Below are 19,728 nucleotides of genomic sequence, written 5' to 3' on the forward strand. Positions count from 1 at the left end.
CCTCATTTCCCATACATCAAAATAAGTTCAATTTTTTTCCTTTTCATAGCTTCTTTTATCTTCTTTAGTTTCATATTTTATGAAAGATATTTTAAAATTTTATGACCTTAATATTTATACCTATACCAAAGAAAAGTAATGCAGTGAAATGCAAGGATTTTAGAACAATAAGCCTCATTTCCCATACATCAAAATAAGTTCAATTTTTTTCCTTTTCATAGCTTCTTTTATCTTCTTTAGTTTCATATTTTATGAAAGATATTTTAAAATTTTATGACCTTAATATTTATACCTATACCAAAGAAAAGTAATGCAGTGAACTGCAAGGATTTTAGAACAATAAGCCTCATTTCCCATACATCAAAAATATTTATGAGAATTCTAACACAGAGAATTGCATCTATTTTGGTAGAAGAATTTCATGGAGAAGATCAGTTTGGTTTCAGGAAGGGTAAGGGAACAAGAGATGCGATTGGACTGTTAAGAATTGTAAGTGAAAGAAGTCTAGAAGTGAATAAAGAAGTTAACATCTGTTATATAGATTTTGAGAAAGCTTTTAACTATGTAAAATGGGATAAGATGGTGGAAGTAATGGAAAAGATTGGTATAGATTGGAAAGACAGAAGGCTAATTATCTCACTATATATGGGACAAACTGCCATGGTGAGAGACATATATGGTACAACAGAACCAGGTATCATTGGACAAGGAGTAAGACAAGGCTGTTCTCTGTCACCAATTTTGTTCAACATGTACCAAAGCAATGCTAAAAGAAGCACTGCAGAATTCGGAAGAAGGAATAAAGATGGAAGGTAGACAGATATTTGCAATAAGATATGCAGATGACAAGGCATTACTATCAAACACTAAAACAAGACTACAACATCTGTTGAACAGATCACTGGAATCCTGTATCAATTATGGAATGAAAATTAACATCAGGAAGACAAAGGTGATGAAAATAGCAAGGAAAGAGGCAAATATGGATATCAGAATAAATGGAGAAAAATCGAATCAAGTAAAGACATTTAAATATCTAGTAAGTGTTATTAGCAGTGATGGAAGATGTAAAAGTGACATAAAAGCAAGAATAGCGATGGGAAGAGATGCATTTTATAGAAAATGGAATTTATTCAGAAGTAAAATGAATAGAAACCTAAAGAAAAGACTAGTAAAATGTTATGTGGGGAGTGTTGCCCTCTATGCAGCTGAAACTTGGACATTGAAGAAAGACAAAATTAAGATTTTGGAAAGCTTTGAGAAGTGGATTTGGAGAAGGATGGAAAAAAAATCAAATGGACAGATAAAATTATTATTATTATTGTTCCGGGAAACTCCAAGGAGTCGACAGACTCATCGAGGGAGGCCCTAACATCATGTCTGGAACAACTATTCAACATTCACACAGTATCTATCATATCTTGCCTTGAACTCATTCACGGTCGTAGTACCCACAACAGACTCTGGAAGCTTATTCCACTCATTCACCACTCTCCAAGTAAAAACCTAGCTCTAACACCCTTGTCAACCACGCTCTTGCCCAGCTTCCATGCATGGCCCCTAGTCCTCCCACCACCAGTCATATTTTCAAAAATATCTTCTGGATCAATCTTATAAAAACCCTTCAGTAATTTGAATGTCTCAATCATATCACCCCTCCTTCACCTATCGTCCAATTTCTGCAACCCACAAATCCTCAACCTATTCTCATAAGGTTCATTCCACAGACCTGCTATCATCTTGGTCACTCGTCTCTGCACCCTCTCCACTTCCTCCCCATCACGAAGAAACCCTGGTGCCCATAACTGGACACAGAAGTCCAGATGGAGTCTTATCAAGGCTCGATACAGAAGAACAACAACTTGTTTGTCTCTGCATGTTAAAGTATTTTTCATAAACCAAGTGATTTGGTGAGCTGTTTTAGTCACTTTTGCAATGTGCCCCCTAAACTTCAACTCCCTATCCACCAACACTCCCAAATCCCTGGCCTCATCAATCTTCTGGAGTACGGTTCCACCAATGCGATATACTGCTGCTGTTCTTTTCACCCCAAAGTGCATAACCTTACGCTTTGCCACATTAAACTGACATCCATTTTTCCTAGCCCAGTCCTCCAAACTACCCAAATCATCCTGTAAAATTTTGACATCCTGTGCACTCACAATTGCTCTACCCAACTTTGCATCATCAGCAAACAAGTGAACACTTCCTCTCAAATCCTTTCCAATATCATTGATGAACAAATTGAAAAGCAGTGGTCCAAGAACAGAGCCCTGCAGCACTCCACTAGTCACAAGACGTCTTTTTGACTCCACTCCTGAATAAACCACTCTCTGGTATCTCTCCTTCAACCACCCTCCTATCCATCTTACCAACCCTATATCTATCCCCATCTGCTCCAGTTTACTGATTAGGGTTCCATGTGGTATCCTGTCAAAGGCCTTGGCAAGGTCCAGTAGTATCACTGTAAACCCATTACCCCTATCCAGTTCAGCCGTCACTGTGTTATAGAACGTGAGCATGTTACTGAGGCATGATCTACCCTTCACAAAACCACGTTGTCCCCCATACAATATCCCATTTTCATCTATCCAATCATGTATTCTTTTCTTGACTAATTTCTCTAAGACCTTGACAATGATTCCTGATATGCTAATCGGTCGGTAATTTACAACAGCAGTCTTGGAACCACCTTTATGCAGTGGAACTATTTTCCCCTCCTTCCACCCACTCGGGACTAACCGAGACCCGAGACTCAAATTAAACAAAATGGTCAAGGGTACTGACAATTCTTTAGCTGCTTCTCATATTACACGAGCTGGTATACCATCCAATCCCACAGATGTATTGACATTGAGGTTATGCAATAGACTACTCACCTCCACTTCATTCACCACAATTCCCGTATAATCTACTGGTTTATTCGTTTCTGCAATGTCACCACCTGGATGATATATTCTTGCAAAGTGCTCACTCAGTAACTCAGCTATCTCAACTGATTCAGTTACCTCCCTACCATCGGCATTCTTTAAAATCATTCTGCCATGTACATTTTTCCTTTTACTTGCTACATATCTAAAAAACTGTTTAGGATTCTCTTTAGCCTGCATGGCCAATGTTCTTTCGTAATCCTTTTTTGCTTTTCTTACCACACTCGTCACCCTTCTGGCCTGCGCTTTATACCGTTCATGTGCCTGCCGGTCACCTTTCTCCTTAAATTCCTTCCATAGTTGTTTCTTTTTTTACAGCTCAAGCTTAATGGTGTTATTCATCCATTTAACCCCTACTTGATTTATTATTCGGACTCTAGGTATACAGTCAGCCATTGCTTCATGCAAGCACTTCTTAACTACCTCCCATGCACTATCAACTTCTAGTCCTTGCAGTTGTACATGCCATGGCACTGAGCCAATCAAACTCCTAAGCTTGTCATACTTTCCAGCCCGATAATCCCACATGTACCCTGTCTTAATTGAAAATTCTAGACCTTTAGCCACCTCCCAAGTCAAGACCCTATGATCACTCTCACCGATTGGTGGCAATGTAGTCATATTTGTTACAGCCAAATCCTCAGATGTAATTACTAGGTCAAGCACTCTCTGACCCCTAGTATTTTCCATTACATGCTCTCGCAGATAGTTATCCCTTAATAACCGCATAAAATCCAATTCCTTCCTCCCGTGTGTCCTCTCCTCACTCCAATCAATGCGACGATAGTTGAAATCTCCCATAATAATCACCCTCCTTCCACTCATTTCTTCTATTTGCTTGTGCATACTGTCACCACCATCTTTTCCATCACCTGGTCTATAGCAGCACTCAATTGTATATTTAGTTCTGCTAGCCACAATCTCACACCAAATGGCCTCAAATGTGCTCTTTTTTCTATCCTGCAATTCAACTTCTATTCTCCTTGCCTGTAGCTCATCAGCTATCATCAACAATACTCCTCCCCCCATTTTATTCTCTCTGTCATTCCTGAACACACTATACCCATCACATTCAATCCCACTAGTTATATCATCTACAGTCAGCCATGTTTCACTAATACCAATAACCTGTGGTCTGGAAGTGCCAACCATGGCCAAAATCTCTTCTTTCTTGTTCCTAATACTCCTAGTATTAGTGTACATGAATTTAAGACCCCCATTAGCCCCAACCCTACCTTGATGCCTTATATTAACTATCCCACTCTGGTTTGTTGTCCTTATTTGCTCGGGCATATTATATTCATTCTTACATTCAACTGCCTCCCTAAGGACTGTATATCTACTCCCCCCCCCCCTTAACAAATCTAGTTTCCCTGAATTTGCACATCCACTACATTCAGCAACACTTTCTCAAGTCTTCTTACACCATAACCATTCAAATGCAAGCCATCCATCTTAAAATAACTAATGAAGAGCTCTTAAAAAGAGTAGAAGAAAGAAGTCTGTTAAAGAGGATAAAAAGAAGAAAGGGGAAACTGGATCAAACATATTCTTAGAGGGAACAGAATCATCAGAGATGCCATTGAAGGAAAAATAGACGGAAAAAGACCCAGAGGATGAGTAAGAAAAACAATGCTAGATGACATGCTGAATGGAGACAGGTACACAACCTTGAAAGAGAAGGCTCCGAAAAGAAGAGAGTGGAAGGAAAGTTTCTGCTACTAAGAGAAGAACCTGCTCAATTGCAGAATACTAAAGAAGAAGAAGTAGTAGTTTCATATTTATTTCTATGAATAGTAGGTTGTGGTCAGAGTAAATATCAGCTCCAGGATATGTGCATGCATTTTTTACATTATTCTTCTATCTTTGCTTTACAATAATATAATCAATTTGATACCTTTCTGTATCTCCTAGTTTTTTCCATGTGTATAGTCTTCTCTTAGATTTTTTAAGCCAAGTATTCGTAATTATTAACTTATTTCTTGACAGAATTCCACTAACCTTTCCCCTCTCTCATTTCTGTTACCTACTCCGTATCTCTCTACTACACTCCCATCCCCTTCTTCTCCCACCACTCCATTCCAGTCTCTCATTATAATCATATAGTCTTTGCTTTTTTCTTCCTTAATTAGTTTTTGTAACTGTTCATACATTTCCTCTATTTCCTCATCTGAATAGTCACTTGTTGGCATATATGCCTGCATTATTGTTATGTCCACCAGTTGAGCCTTCAATTTTACCACCATAATCCTGTCATTCAGACATTTTATGCTAATAATGCTCTTTGCTGTTGTTTTATTAAAAACAAGTGCAACTCCTTTTATCTTTTTATCTCCACCCGAGTAAATTACTTTTACTTCGTCACTGTAAAAATTACCTATTCCTTCCCATCTGACTTCACAGAGCCCTATATTCAAAAATTGGCTATAAATTAGAAATTCTGAAAGCAAAAATTTTGTATGCACAGTTTCTAGGCATGTGCGTTCTCTTTTTGACTAGTGTGTGCACGTGCACACAGCTTAAAAAGAACATTACTATACAGTATAGATTGATTAAAAATTTATGCTTGTTTTCAAGATTCCTAGTTGCATACCCACTTCAGGAACTGGATTATAAATCGCTATTCTTTATCTTATTTTCTGCTGGTTTGAAACTTTTCAGAGAGCTAATTCGAAATTTATCACTTCATTTCACCATTGCAAGCAAGAAATAAAAATAATGTTGTTTTGAAATAGATGCTTCTAAAACCATTTGCTTAAATTCTTTAAAGTTTCACAAATACATTTCATGTTATATTTCATCATCATCATCAAATTCCTGACATGTACCCTCAAGGGGTGTACAGGATATGATAGTACTACATGAAAATTTTACATCATTATTAACTTCCTATCTACAATTTTCCTCCAAATCAGCCTGTTACTTGTCAAGACTCCAACATTATCAGATCTTATATTTCTATCGTCTAAGGCACTTTGTACTGTATCAATCCACCTATATCTTAGTCTTCCTCTGGGTCGTTTTCCTGCCATCCTGGCAGAGAACACTTGTTTTGCTAATCTTTCCTCGCCCATTCTGTTTTATACAGCTAACTTACTTATTAGCTGTATAACACACTGTTTTATACAGCTAATTTAGTGTTCCGACTAATTTCTCTCTTATTCCATATGAATTTATTCAATTGAATTCCTACCATACCAGCTTTGTTGATTTTGTTGTCTATTTCCATATTTAATTTACCATCTTCAGTAAAAATCGTGCCTATGTAGCTGAAATGTTTTACTTGTTCCACAGGTTCCCCGTTCACAACACAATTGACATTTTCAACAATTCTGCCTATTTTCATTGTCTTTGTCTTTTTAATGCTGACCTTCATACCATATCTATTACAATAGTTATTCAATTTAGTCAGGGAATCTTGCAGACCTTGTAGGGGATTTATTTAGAAGTATAACAAGTATAACATCAGCATATAACAAAGAGCTGACATTAACATCTCCAATTCTGATATCATGTTTAACACCACTTTCCTTCATTATGTGATCCATATAGATAATGAATGACAGAAGAGATAATGTACATCCTTGTCTCACACCAGATTTAACATTAAACCACATTCCTGTACTTCCTTCAATTCTAACAGCTGACTTACAACTCAAATAAAGACTAAGTATTGCTCGATATAATGTTCCATTGACACCATATAACTGTAGCGTATCGAATCGCTTCTCTCTTGGCACCTTGTCATATGCCTTTTCCAGATCGACTAAACTTAAATACAGATCTTTCTTATATTCCCATGCTTTCTCGACTATTTGTTATAAAGTGAAGATCTGATCTTGACAGCCTCTATTTGGCCTGAATCCAGCTTGTTCTTCACCAGCCTTTTCTTCCACAATTCTTCTCAACCGTTTCTCAAGTACACATGCATAAATCTTGCCAGGAAAACACTCAGTAGGGAAATACCTCTGTAATTCTCACATTTAGTTTTATTTCCCTTTTTATATATGGGTACTATGAGAGCTCTACTTCAATTATCGGGAATTCGTGCCTATCAGGACTTCTGAACTATGCAGTGCAGCCACTGTAAGACTTTTATACCACCATACTTCAGCATTTCTGGTCGAATATCATCTACTCCTGCTGCCTTTCCACATTTCCAGCCTTTGATGGCTTTTTCTACTTCAAGTATGGATATGTATTCCTGACTGTATGCCTGTTGAGTGTTTTTTACCACTGTGCTATCACTGCTTGTTTCATTTAGCAATTTTTCAAAGTAATTACTCCATTCTTCAAGGATATCTTTTTCTCCTGTTTTCATGTCACCTTTATCATCTCTAACTTTTTTTACAGCACTCTTTCCTCCATTTCTAAGCGTCTTCAACAACTTCCAGAATATCTTACCACCTTCTTGATATTTATTTTCTATATTCTTGCCAAAGTCCTCCCATGACTTTTGTTTAGCTAGTTTTACAGTGTTTTGCTTTCTTACATTTGTCTCTGTATTTTCTAAGAGCAAAACTGACTTATTTGTCAGGAACTTTTGATATGCTTTCTTCTTTTCCTTCACTGCCTCTTTAACTTCCTGTGTCCACCATGGAGTCCTGATTTTTCTATCCTTGCAGACAACCTCACCACATGCCTCTCTGGTTGAATCAATCAGGGTTTTCTTGAAGCCTTACCACTGAATCTCCAAGGTTTGGTTCCTCTTCTCAAACTCTTTCATTTTTTCTTCAGTATTCTTTGTATATGTTAGTCTACAGTTCACATCTGAGACCTGCTCAATTTTATTCGCTTTAAAACTTTCTTACATGCTATTCTTTTCAACATGAAATTCAGTTTTATTCTGCTCAAGACTAAATAGTGATTGCTTCCAATTTCAAATCCTCTGTACACTCTGGTGTCCTGCACCAGGGAGAAAACATCACTATCAACAATAACATAGTCAATGAGACTTTTCTTATTCCTTGCCTCTTCTCTCCATGTGAATATGTGCACATTTTTATGTTGGAACATGGTGTTAGTAATAACCAGTCCATGTCCTGAGCAGAAATCCAACATGTATTTGCCGTTATTATTAGCTTTGTTCTTTTCTCCAAATTTTCCCAAAATATTTTTGTATGTCTGACAATCATTTCCTACTCTGCTATTTAGATCCCCAACAAGGACCAACTTTTCCTTTTTCATTGTGTCAGTTGCTTTTTCTAAAGCATCAAAAGATTCCTCTACTTCTACCTTATAGAACCTTCTGTGGGACCATAGGCACAAATAAGTCTTATTGTCCAATTCCCCATTCTGATATTTGCCCACATCACTCTACTTGAGACTGCCTTCCATTCAAGAAGATTAGCCTAGTATTTTGTGTTGAATACTATGGCTACTCCTTCTTTTCCTTGATTGTCATTGCCTGAATATAACATTTGTATTTATTGCTCAGAAAAGATCTCACCAGTTTTTGTCTTTTTTGTTTCAGTCACCCCTATTATGTCGATATGGTACTTATCTAATTCTTCAGCTAGCTCCATTTCTTTGCCATTCAAGCTTCTTATGTTGATAGTACCGATCTTTAACTCTGGTGATGTTGAGTTGGGGTGTGCTTTCAGATTTGTTCTGAAAGCACACATGAAATTTGTTTTCATGTTATATTTTCACTATCTAAAAAGCATTTATACCACAAAAAAAGTTTATTTTTGAGTGCTAGTTTATTTTCCTTAAAAATAATAATAATATTCATATGGGATTCCCCCATCCCTTTAAGGGAGAAGGATTTGAGCCCTCCTGATGAGGGATTACTTAAAGGACCTACTCACAATAACTACTGAACCTATCCACAGCTTTGTAGACAATAATGCTCTTCATTCAGCTTTCTCATTGAATAAACCATGAAGCACTCTGCTATCCCTGGCTTTAAAATCATCTGCAACTAGGGCCTTAAACATTGATCTACATACTATCCTTCAATGAGGCCAGGACAAAATTGTTATGTTCAATGCCACTAAGACACAAGCCTTTCTTTTTTTGCTCAAAAGAAATCCTAACTCACCTAACCTTACCCTCATTAATACACAAATCACCAGACAAGATTCAGAGCTCTTTGTTTGGACAAACGTTTACCTCCAGTCTTTCCTGGCATAAACATCACATCAGTAGTCTCCTCAGAATCCAAGCTTGGCATTTCGTTCAAAAGCCTATTTAACACCCAACCAACTCTTCACAAAAAGAAATTCCAAATCCATCCATGTTTAGAATATTGCAAGAGTTTGATGAATGTTCATCAGACTTTTATACGAAAAAGTAAAGAAAAAAAAATGCTAAAAGGAATTGAAATAATGACGTTAAATTTACATCAATTCAATAAAGATATTTTTTAGATAAGTCTTTTACCAAAAATCTTTCATATGTTGTCAATCACACGTCCATACAGCCATAAACGTAGATGCTAATGGCGTGCACATGCGTGTTACCAGGTGTCGCCTGGTAGCATGCATGCACACGTGTTATGTACGTGCGAACATTATTTCAAAAATTACTTTTGAAAATTTGAAAAAACTAAAAAAATAGGTGCTGAACGCCGTTCCAGTGCGTTACGCCAGAAAAAAAGCACTGATTGAAAATGTTTATTATTGATTTATTTGTAACTCTTCTATTCACCAAAAATAATCCTCTATTTTTGTTCAGGTTGTACTGCATTTGGATGGATGACTTTACAGGGTAAGAAGAGCAATGGCACTGATATGCATAGCAGAACAGCTGCTTCTGTGGGAATATCCAGGGATCAAGCTAAGGTTAAAACAACTTTTTTTTTTTAAATTAATATTAATATATGTCTTTTGCTAAAGTAACAAGATATTTACCTTGAGTATTTTATATTAATCAAATTATATATATATATATTTATTTATTTATATTATCCAACACACAAAAGGTACAAAAAATTACAGCGCATCAATGCTACATCAGCGTTACAGGTAAATTGTAAACAAAAACCAAACCTTGGTGAATCACTGAAGAAGACATTAATTCAGCTAGTGAAGTTGACTGCAATATAGATAAATGGAGGAAAGAGTATTATAAAAGGAATCAAAGATGATAAAGTTAACATGAAAACTGAAGATATGGATATCCTAGATATCCTTATCTTGCCCCTCCATAGTGCAATTGGATGAACGACGGTATGTTACGCCCTTCAATTAGAAAAGGCCTAAGTTCGATTCCTGTCATGACGGGAGGAATCTTTATATGGACTTTTTCAATTGAAGGTGAGTTAGCCGATCTCATAGGGAGGTAGCAGGGTTTTTCATCCCACAGATAAATCGGCCCTTCAGAACACATGCGATTTACGGACAAAATATACTAGCTGTTTTTTTTTTTTTTAAATAACGAAACCTGTGGTGCGTTTATAATTAGAAGAAACACACGTATAAACCACAGTGAAAATTATTTAATTGTAAATATTTCATCCTAAGTATCTTAGGACATCATCAGTACAGTATTTAAACAAAAATTAGGAATAACATACAGTTAGGGCCCTATGTTATTCCTAATTTTTGTTTAAATACTGTACTGATGATGTCCTAAGATACTTAGGATGAAATATTTACAATTAAATAATTTTCACTGTGGTTTATACGTGTGTTTCTTCTAATTATATACTAGCTGTGGTGGTGGAGGTTGTAGTGAGCAGTAGATGGCGTTAATGTAAGTGATTGGTAGTAGAGGTTCGGTATAGTAGTGGAGACAGAGAGTTGTACAGTAGGTGTCCTCCCGCGATGAGTCTTCCGATTCCTTGGAGGTGTCACAAATAATAATAATAAATAAGAACCACGTGTTGGACACAAAAAGTTAAAGAAGCAGAGCTGGAAAAGAAAGATGCATACCAAAAGTTCCTCACAAATAAGTCAGCAGATGCCCTAAAAGAATACAGAGAAAAATGTAAGAGAGCTAAGCTGTGTGTAAAATTATTATTATGTGACACCTCCAAGGAGTTCAAAGACTCATCGTGGGAGGGCACCTACTTTACAACTCTCCATCTATACCAATCAATCCACCAAATACAGCGAACCGCAACTACTATCGCCACCTACCACCACCACTAGTATTTTCATAGACAGTCACAAACATCCATACCCATGACAAGATTTGAACCTTTAGCCTTTTGGCTTGAGAGCGGATACACTAGCCACTTGGCCAACCAGGCCAGCAAATTAGATAAGCAAATGTCATGGGAAGACTTTAGAAAGAATATAAATATATGCGAGCAAGGTGACAAAATGTTTTGGAGGCTATTGCAGAAGCTCAGAAGTGGAGGAAAGAGTATATAAAAGGAATCAAAGATGATAAAGTTAACATGAAAACTGAAGATAAGGATATCCTAGATATCTGGAGTAATTACGTTAAAAAACTGTTAAACAAAACAAGTAGTTACAGAACCATACTAGAAAATTTTCGATAAGAAGCAAAGAGGAGAACACATTAATATTTGAGGGAGAAAAATCCATCAAAAACTTGAAATGTGGAGATGGAGTAGATGATATTCATCCAGAAATGCTGAAGTATGGAGATATAACAGTTTTGCAGTGGCTGCACTGCATAATTCAGAGGGCCTGCTCATAAGGTCAAATTCCAGAAAAGGAAATAAAGCTTAATGTGAGAATTATAGAGGAGTTTTTCTACTAAGTGTTCCAGGTAAGATTTATGCAAGCATATTTGAAAAGAGGTTGAGAAAGATTGTGGAACAGAAACTTGGAGAAGAACAAGCTGGGTTCAGGCCAAATAGAGATTGTTAAGATCAGATTTTCACTTCATGACAAATAGTTGAGAGATCATGGGAATATGACAAGGGTCTATACTTAGTTTGGTAGATCTGGAAAAGGCATATGACAAGATGTCCATAGAAAAGCTTTTCAAAACACTACAGTTATATGGTGTAAATGGAACATTATATAGAGATACTTGAAGTTGTCAGTCAATAGTTAGAATTGAAGGAGATACAGGAAGGTGGTTTGATGTAAAATCAGCAGTAAAACAAGGACATTCACATTATCTCCACTCTTATTCATCATTTATGTGGATCATAGTATGAAAGAAAGTGGTATTATGCCTGATATTAGAATTAGACATGTTAAAATTTGTTCTTTGCTTTATGCAGATGATGTTATACTCCTAAACACATCTAGTACAAGTCTCCAGGATTCTCTAATTAAATTTCATAACAACTGTAACAAATTTGGCATGTAAATCAACGACAAAAAAAACACCAAAACTAGGCAGGAACATTTTGGCTGCATTCTGAATGGAGATACTATAGAACAAGCAAAATATTTCAGCTATTTAGGCACAGTTTTTAGTGAAGATGGTAAGTTAAATATGGAAGCAAAGCTGAATAAAGAGTTGGGTTAGAAATAAAGCTTTTGATCAAACACCAGAGACCACAGATATGAGGGCTTTGAGAAAAATTGGAGAGTGAACCGATGGCAGAATCATATTAAAAACAAATATATTAGAAAGGAATTTGACATAGTTAGTACTCAAGAATGTGTCAGCAGAGCTAATCTAAGGTGATATGGCAACTTAAATAGAATGGGTAGGAAAGGTTCCTTTCCTTTAGTGTTACATGGTGATCAGTATTCATTTTACACAAATTATGGACTCTACAACTGCTTTATAAATAATTATTTTAATTTTCCAACGTTTCGACCTTCATACGAAGGTTATCATCTGGAGTATACACGACAAGCTAAATTACATTTCACATAATATGCTGAAGAGACAATGATTTGATCAATGGTTATTCTACTGGCCTGACCTCTAGTGAAAATAAAAATTTTTAAAAAAAATTACATTAAATAAAATAAATGTAATAAAAAATAAAATAACTACATCAAAGCTATTATTTAAGACAACATCAGAGAAACATTCTTTCATATAGACCAGGCATGGCCAACTTCATTCTATATGAGGGCCAATATATGATGAGTGGTAGTGTCACGGGTCGCACACTTTTAGACAGAACTTAAATAAAAATAAACTCTGCATTTTTTCAAGGCAATAGTTATATGTATTGAATTACTATATTTGTTAAATCATTTTACTACTAGGAGAACAATATAAAATACTTGATAGAAACTGTGTCTCTGAAACTGGTCACTGTAACCAGAGCAGAGCAAGTGACTTTCAATGATGCATTACTTGAGAGCATAGAAATCTACCACTCCCACTATTACAACTTGCACAGAGAAGCAGTAGATTTTATAAATTGAGTAATCTTTTTAAAGCAGTTTTTATTCCATGTTGAGAATATAAATTGTTTCCGTCATCAGAAATAATGGATATAACTAGCATATCAATCAGAAAATTTGCGGTGAAACTAATTGCTAAATTGATAATACATATAATTTAATATAGTTTTTATCCTGCCGGGGGCTGCACAAAATCACGTTACGGGCTGCATGCGGCCCACGGGCCTGCTGTTGGCCACCTATGATATAGACCATTGTTACAGTAAAAATGATGTTCTAATTTAACATGACAATTGTTATACTAGATTTAGGATCCTAGATTAACCATGGTCCTGTTCATAATTACCTCTTAGGGAGAAAGGTTAAGTGGGGGTAGAATATGTGCTTTCCATATGCTTGGGATTTTTAGGCTATCATTATTGTTAAGATTAGGGTATTTGATAAGAATCTCACAGACCTCTTTAAATTTACGTTCATATCATGTTTTGGTGTGATGTAAACAACAGGTGCTTTTCAGTCAATTCTATGTGCTCAGGGCATGATCAGAAAGACCAGCTTGACCATAGTTATTATATTTAATGTGTCGTTTATGTTCCTTTTTTCTGATAGAAATTGTGTGTCCTGTTTCACTTATAGAGGGCAAATTACAGGTGCAATGAATACAGTATACATTATACTTAACTCCAGGATGGGTTAACGGAGGGAGTGGATCCTTGGATGAGTTGAGTAAGTTCTTTAATTTTGCAGGAGGTTTAAAGGTGACTTTAAATGTATTTTTGTATGTGGCTTTGTATTTTTGTAGTATTCTGTTTATTTTGTCTGATATCCCTTTAATGTATGGAATGGTTACAGTTTTATTGTAGTCTTGTTTATTTTTGTTTTTAAGTGAGGTGTTTTACAGAATTTTGTTGATAGTATTTTGGCTGTAGCCATTTTTTAGGAAGGTATTGCTGATAAGATGAATTAAAAGTTATCAGCAATACCTTCCTATATGAAAGAATGTTTCTCTGATGTTGTCTTAAATAGAATATAGCTTTGATGTAGTTAATTTATTTTATTTCATTTATTTATTGTAATTTTTTTTTAAATTTTTATTTTTGCTAGAAGTCAGGCCAGTAGAATAACCGTTGATCAAATCATTGTCTCTTCAGCATACTATGTTGAAGAACATAGATGTCGAAACATTGGGAAATTAAAATAATTATTCATAACACTGTTGTAGAGTCCATAATTTGTGTAAAATGAAAGGTTAGGAAAGCTTAGCAAAACAGGTGTTTGATGCCAAGATGGCTGGAAAGAGACTCAAAGGATGACCATGGTCTTGATGAATTGATTCAGTCAGAAGTGCCTTAGAAAGGATGAAATGTTAGATGTGACAGTATTGGAGTGCTCACTAGTATTAGACTAATTTGGAGGAAAATTGTTGATAGGAGATTAATAATGATAGAAACTTAATCATGTAGTGCTGTCAAAGTAACCTGAACACCCCTTGAGGGTACATATCAGGAAATTGATTATGATGATGATTATGGATGACAAAAGATATTAAATGGGAACTGCAGTTGAAAAAGCAGTTGTGGAAGAACTATAAGGAGAGGAGTGCAGAGTAGATGCATGAAGAACATAAGACTCAATCCAGGAAAGTGACTAATATGGTATGGAAGGCAAAACTGGAATAATGTGAAAAGAGATTGCCTATGAGATTCAAAGAAAATCCTATGGAATTCTTTCATTAATGTGGCCAGTAGGAAGAGGAATGATTGTGGAAGAATGATATTGTTGGATAAAAATATAAGTAGAGTGATTGATGCAAAGGACATAGTGGGATTGCTCAATGAACACTTTAGTAGGTTTTAATACTATAGGTGAGCAAGTTTGAGGTTTAGAAGATAGTGTATTTCAAATAGTGAGTACTTTGGATATCAGTAAAGCAACACTGGGACTGGATGGGATTTCGCCACAGGTTTGGAAGGAATGTGCTAAAGAATAGTCCCATTCACCTTGCTTTTCGAGAGAGTCTTGCTACAGGAAAGGTGCCCAAGGTGTGGATGGAGGGTAAGATAGTGGCATTGCCTAAGTGTGGTTTAGTAGAATAAAAGTATCAAACTATAGACCAGTTTGTGTTTCATCAGTAATTGTTAAGAGTTTGGAGAAATTAGTGAGGGATCATTTACAGCATTGGGAAGATGGGGGAAATGTTATCTGTGAGAGTCTGCATGGATTTGTTAAAGGGCATTCTTGTTTTATTAATCTGATCATCTTTTATAATAAAGTAACAAGAGCAGATGATGATGAGGGAAAGGTATATTTTACCATTTTTGGGGATTTTACAAAGGCATTTGACAGGGTGCTACATCATAAGCTGATATTTAAGTTGCATCACATGGGTTTAGATGTCAGGTTAGTGAATTGGATTGGGGATTGGCTGCCTAATAGATATCAGAGTTATGTATGAGGAATCAAGGAAGCAGAAGGTTACAAGTGGGATCCTACAGGACTCAGTACTGGGATCTGTATTGTTTAACCTTTATAGCAATGACATTGCCAATGGGTTGCAGGAGGACATTCAGTTGTTTGCAGATGATGTGAAGCTAGCCCTTCAGGAGGATTTGAATAAGCTGGACAGATAGGCAAGTGAATGTGGGTATTAGTTTTCTCCATTCCATTCTATTTTCATCTATTCCAGCAATCCTAAGAATTTCATCTTGCCATCTTTTCCTTGGTCCCCTTTGTCTGCTGCCATCCATAAGTCTCCATTCTGTCAATAATTTTTCTCTATGATTTACTATTAATACAGGAACCTGAATCATAGATAAATATGTTGAACACAAAGTTCCTAACTGAAACCTAGGGATCTCCACTCTTCATCACCTAACTTATAGAATTCTTCCCTTTGAGTGCTACTTCTTGTTGCATACCTCTCAACTAATTACTTATTCATTTAACAAAATAATCATTGATATCTATTTCCCAACTCTTCATTAGTAGGTTCTTACATCAAACAGTATCAAAAGCTTTGCTGAAATTTAAATAAATCATTAAGAATTTCATCTTGCCATCTTTTCCTTGGTCCCCTTTGTCTGCTGCCAAGAGGGAAACCATGCAGCACACTGCTTGATGAGTGATACCCATCAAGGATAAAATGGAAATGGTTCCTAATTAATTTTCCATTAGTCCTATGCAGATAGCCTGTATTTCTCCATTGTATAAATACAGTGAAGAATAATAGGCAAGACTAACCTTTATGAATTTGTATTATCCTTCCAAATTTCCTATCATTTGGGATGTATTGGAAAACTAGCATTTAATTTTGCTCACAACAATGTTTTTATAAATACCTGAATTCTTAATTGGTGAAAGAGGGGGATTTGATTAACTGAGTATAATGATATCTTGTTTAGGTAGTTAAAAACAACTTTTATATACTGTGCTTAAAAGTTATAGCCTTTTCTATCAACAACATCCTTTATATACAGTACAGTAACATCATCTTTATAATTGTAATTTTCTACTAGCTGATCCCTTTTTTTGGTCAAATTCCTATCCTAATGTTTTTTACTACTTTCAGAAGTATAGATAAATTGGATCTGTTGTGGTTCCTGTGAACAAAGACTCTCCATCCTGCTCGGCCTCTTTTCCTTTCTTTCAGTAATTGTAAGTTCAAGTTGTTAAGTTCTTTTATATTGTTCATCCAACTTTTTTGTGGTCTTCCTCTTCTTCTCGTTCCCTCAATCTTCCCCAACATAACTGCCTTTTCCAATGATTCATCAGCCCACATACTATGACCAAAGTACATCAACTTCTGTCTAATGATCATTGCATCGAAGGAGCATTCTGTCTTTATATTTTCTAAATCCTTCTTATTGGTCATTCTTGCAGTCCATGAGATTCTTAATAGTCTCCTCCACACCCATAATTCAAATGAATCAATTTGCTTTGGATCTAGCGTTCCATATTATGAGAATGGATCATAACATGATTGAGTATTATATCAGAGTATGATACCATATATAGTCTGCTATATTAATCAGTTCGGTTAAAAAGATATGGAATATGAAAAGCAGTCAACCAATCTACAGTGGAAAATGCATTTGACAGCATGGAAAAAGTACTTGTTTAAGGACTATGAACTTTTTATGTAGTTTTTAAAATTATGTTAAATTGCTGTTTACTATTGGTCCTGACTCAGCTTACCACAGAGTTGGGCAAAACTACTCAATTCAGATAGACATATTTACTATAAAATATACCTAGTTAAAAATAAGTAAATATATCTACTAGTATACTGTATACCTATGCTGTTATCTAGGATATAAAAGCAGCCTCAGATGCTTGCAGATCCCATAGAGCATATCCTAATAAAATTATGTAATTTCTGCTGTGAATAAATTAGCAACAAATACCAGACGTCTTCATTCATTTAAATAGATAGATATATGTTTAAAGTATAGCCATTACTCATCTCATCTTCCTTCCACATGGTTAGCCTAGTGGCTCTGCGCTTCGCAACCATGCCTGGGGAAGGAGTGTCCTAGATTTGATTCCCGTTGGTGACGTGAGGAGCTGAAGGGTCTTCCTCAGCCATAGCCAAGTTAGCTGGTCTTGGGCATGGACAGTAGGGTTTTTTCCCCAGTTTATCCTGGGGTTTTTCATCCTGCAAACCAGGCAAACCGACCTTGCAAACTCAACACTACGGACATAGGATACACCCAGGCGTAGGGTTGACTACCTTATCCTATGAATGGTTTCAGGATATAGCCATTACTTTTTGTTATAAAAAATAGTGACTTTCTTAGTTTGCTTAAACAAGCTAAATTACATTTTTTTATGTACTTGAACAGATTTAAACTAGTCTGAAATGGAAACTAATTCTGTTAAGCTCTTATGTTTTTTTAATAATACTATCTGATAACTGATCTATGATATCTTCACATAAAAGCATATACTGAATTACATATTTAAAGATGTAATTCAGTGGTACACATGCTCAGGCAATTGGTATTATGAAATTTTCATTAAGAGCGATTTTAAAATTCCACTTTTGCTGAAAATGCATTATACAGTAATTTGCAATATATGTTACATAGGATCTCTTTGTTATTTTTCTGTTTGTTGTCATTTCCATGAACTGTTGACCTACAGTCAAGTAATTTCTTTGTGGAGATGACTGGATTTTAGTGTGAATTGAAAATGTTGGCCAGATATTATATCAATTGCTTTATTGGCTGAACTCTTTTCCTCTGTGTTATTTATTTGCAGCTCAAGGATTTTTTTTAATTAATTTCCAGATCGTTAACTATGGACGAATATATGGAGCTGGATTACCCTTTGCTCAACGCCTTCTGATGCAGTTCAGCCATCAGCTTACTTATGAAGAAGCTAAACAAAAAGCAAAGAAGATGTATGCTGAAACCAAAGGAGTCCAACAGTAGGCTGATAATGATTCTAGCTTAGATTGTGTTTCTTATATCAAATCCTCAAGTTTTTTAGATTAGTGTATATCATTATTACAGGCCACTAGATTCTGTAGTGGCCTGTAATAATACAAATAGGTTTAATACTTGTTAGTATTTACATGTAGACATACACTGAAAAGATTACAAATTGAACCAAATCTCTGATAAACCCTTAGAATACTAATAAACAAAACAAATCTAATTAATGATTAGTGGTCTTTCCTCCTTGGTGATATCTCCACCTCGAGACCTCAAGAGCCGTGCTAGTTAAGCTACTTGTTGGGTCAAGAAGTAATTATTATTATTATTACGGGTATCTCCATGGAGTCAGTAGACTCATCGCGGGAGACCCAAACTAGCAAAACAATATCTGTCATATCTCTTCTTGAATTCATTTACAGACGAAGAGCTCACAACTAAGTCAGGCAATGAATTCCACTCATTCACCACCCTCCAGGCAAAAAACCTTGTTCTGACACCTTTGTTAACCACACTCTTCTTTAATTTCCAGAGATGACCTCTTGTTCTTCCATCACTATCACACAGCTGAAACATTTCCCCTGCATCAATCCTATAAAAACCTTTTAGTAATTTGAATGTTTCTATCATATCCCCTCTTCTTCGCCTATCAGCCAATCTCTGCAATCCACAAGCTCTCAATCTATCAATGTAGGGAGCATTTTTTATATCACTCACCAACTTGGTCACTCTTCTCTGAACCCTCTCCACAGCCTCCTCATCTCCAAGGAATCCAGGTGACCAGACCTGAGCACAGTAATCCAAATGTGGAAGTATCAATGCTTTATAAAGGGGAATAATAACCTCTTTATCTCTGGATGTCAGTGTGTTCCTCAACAACCAAGTAATCCTATGTGCAATCTTGGACACCTTAGCAATGTGTCCTCTGAACTTCATCTCCCTATCTACCAATACCCCTAAGTCCCTAGCCTCATCAATCTCTTGGAGTACCTTTCCATCGATGTAGTACACAGCTGGTAATCTTTTAATCCCAAAATGCATGACTTTACACTTTTCCACATTGAACTGACATCCATTTTCCTTTGCCCATTTTACCAGCCCATTCAAATCCTCCTGCAAACTTTC

General features: G+C 35.9%; 1 protein-coding gene across 2 annotated transcripts in view; it reads left to right on the plus strand.

Moving 5' to 3' along the window:
* Positions 1–19,728, plus strand: part of PolG1 (DNA polymerase gamma, catalytic subunit tam) — a 359,824-nt gene that overhangs the window by 290,462 nt on the left and 49,634 nt on the right. For both annotated transcript variants that reach the window (XM_090399500.1, XM_090399502.1), the window contains exons 18-19: positions 9,609–9,715; positions 18,457–18,596. In XM_090399500.1, coding sequence (XP_090255626.1) covers positions 9,609–9,715; positions 18,457–18,596 — 247 coding nt within the window. The remainder of the gene's footprint in view (positions 1–9,608; positions 9,716–18,456; positions 18,597–19,728) is intronic.

Source organism: Typopeltis vanoorti, chromosome 10 (genome assembly GCF_054136105.1).
Source record: "Typopeltis vanoorti isolate ZY-2024b chromosome 10, IOZ_Tvanoo_1.0, whole genome shotgun sequence".
NCBI lineage: Eukaryota > Metazoa > Arthropoda > Arachnida > Uropygi > Thelyphonidae > Typopeltis > Typopeltis vanoorti.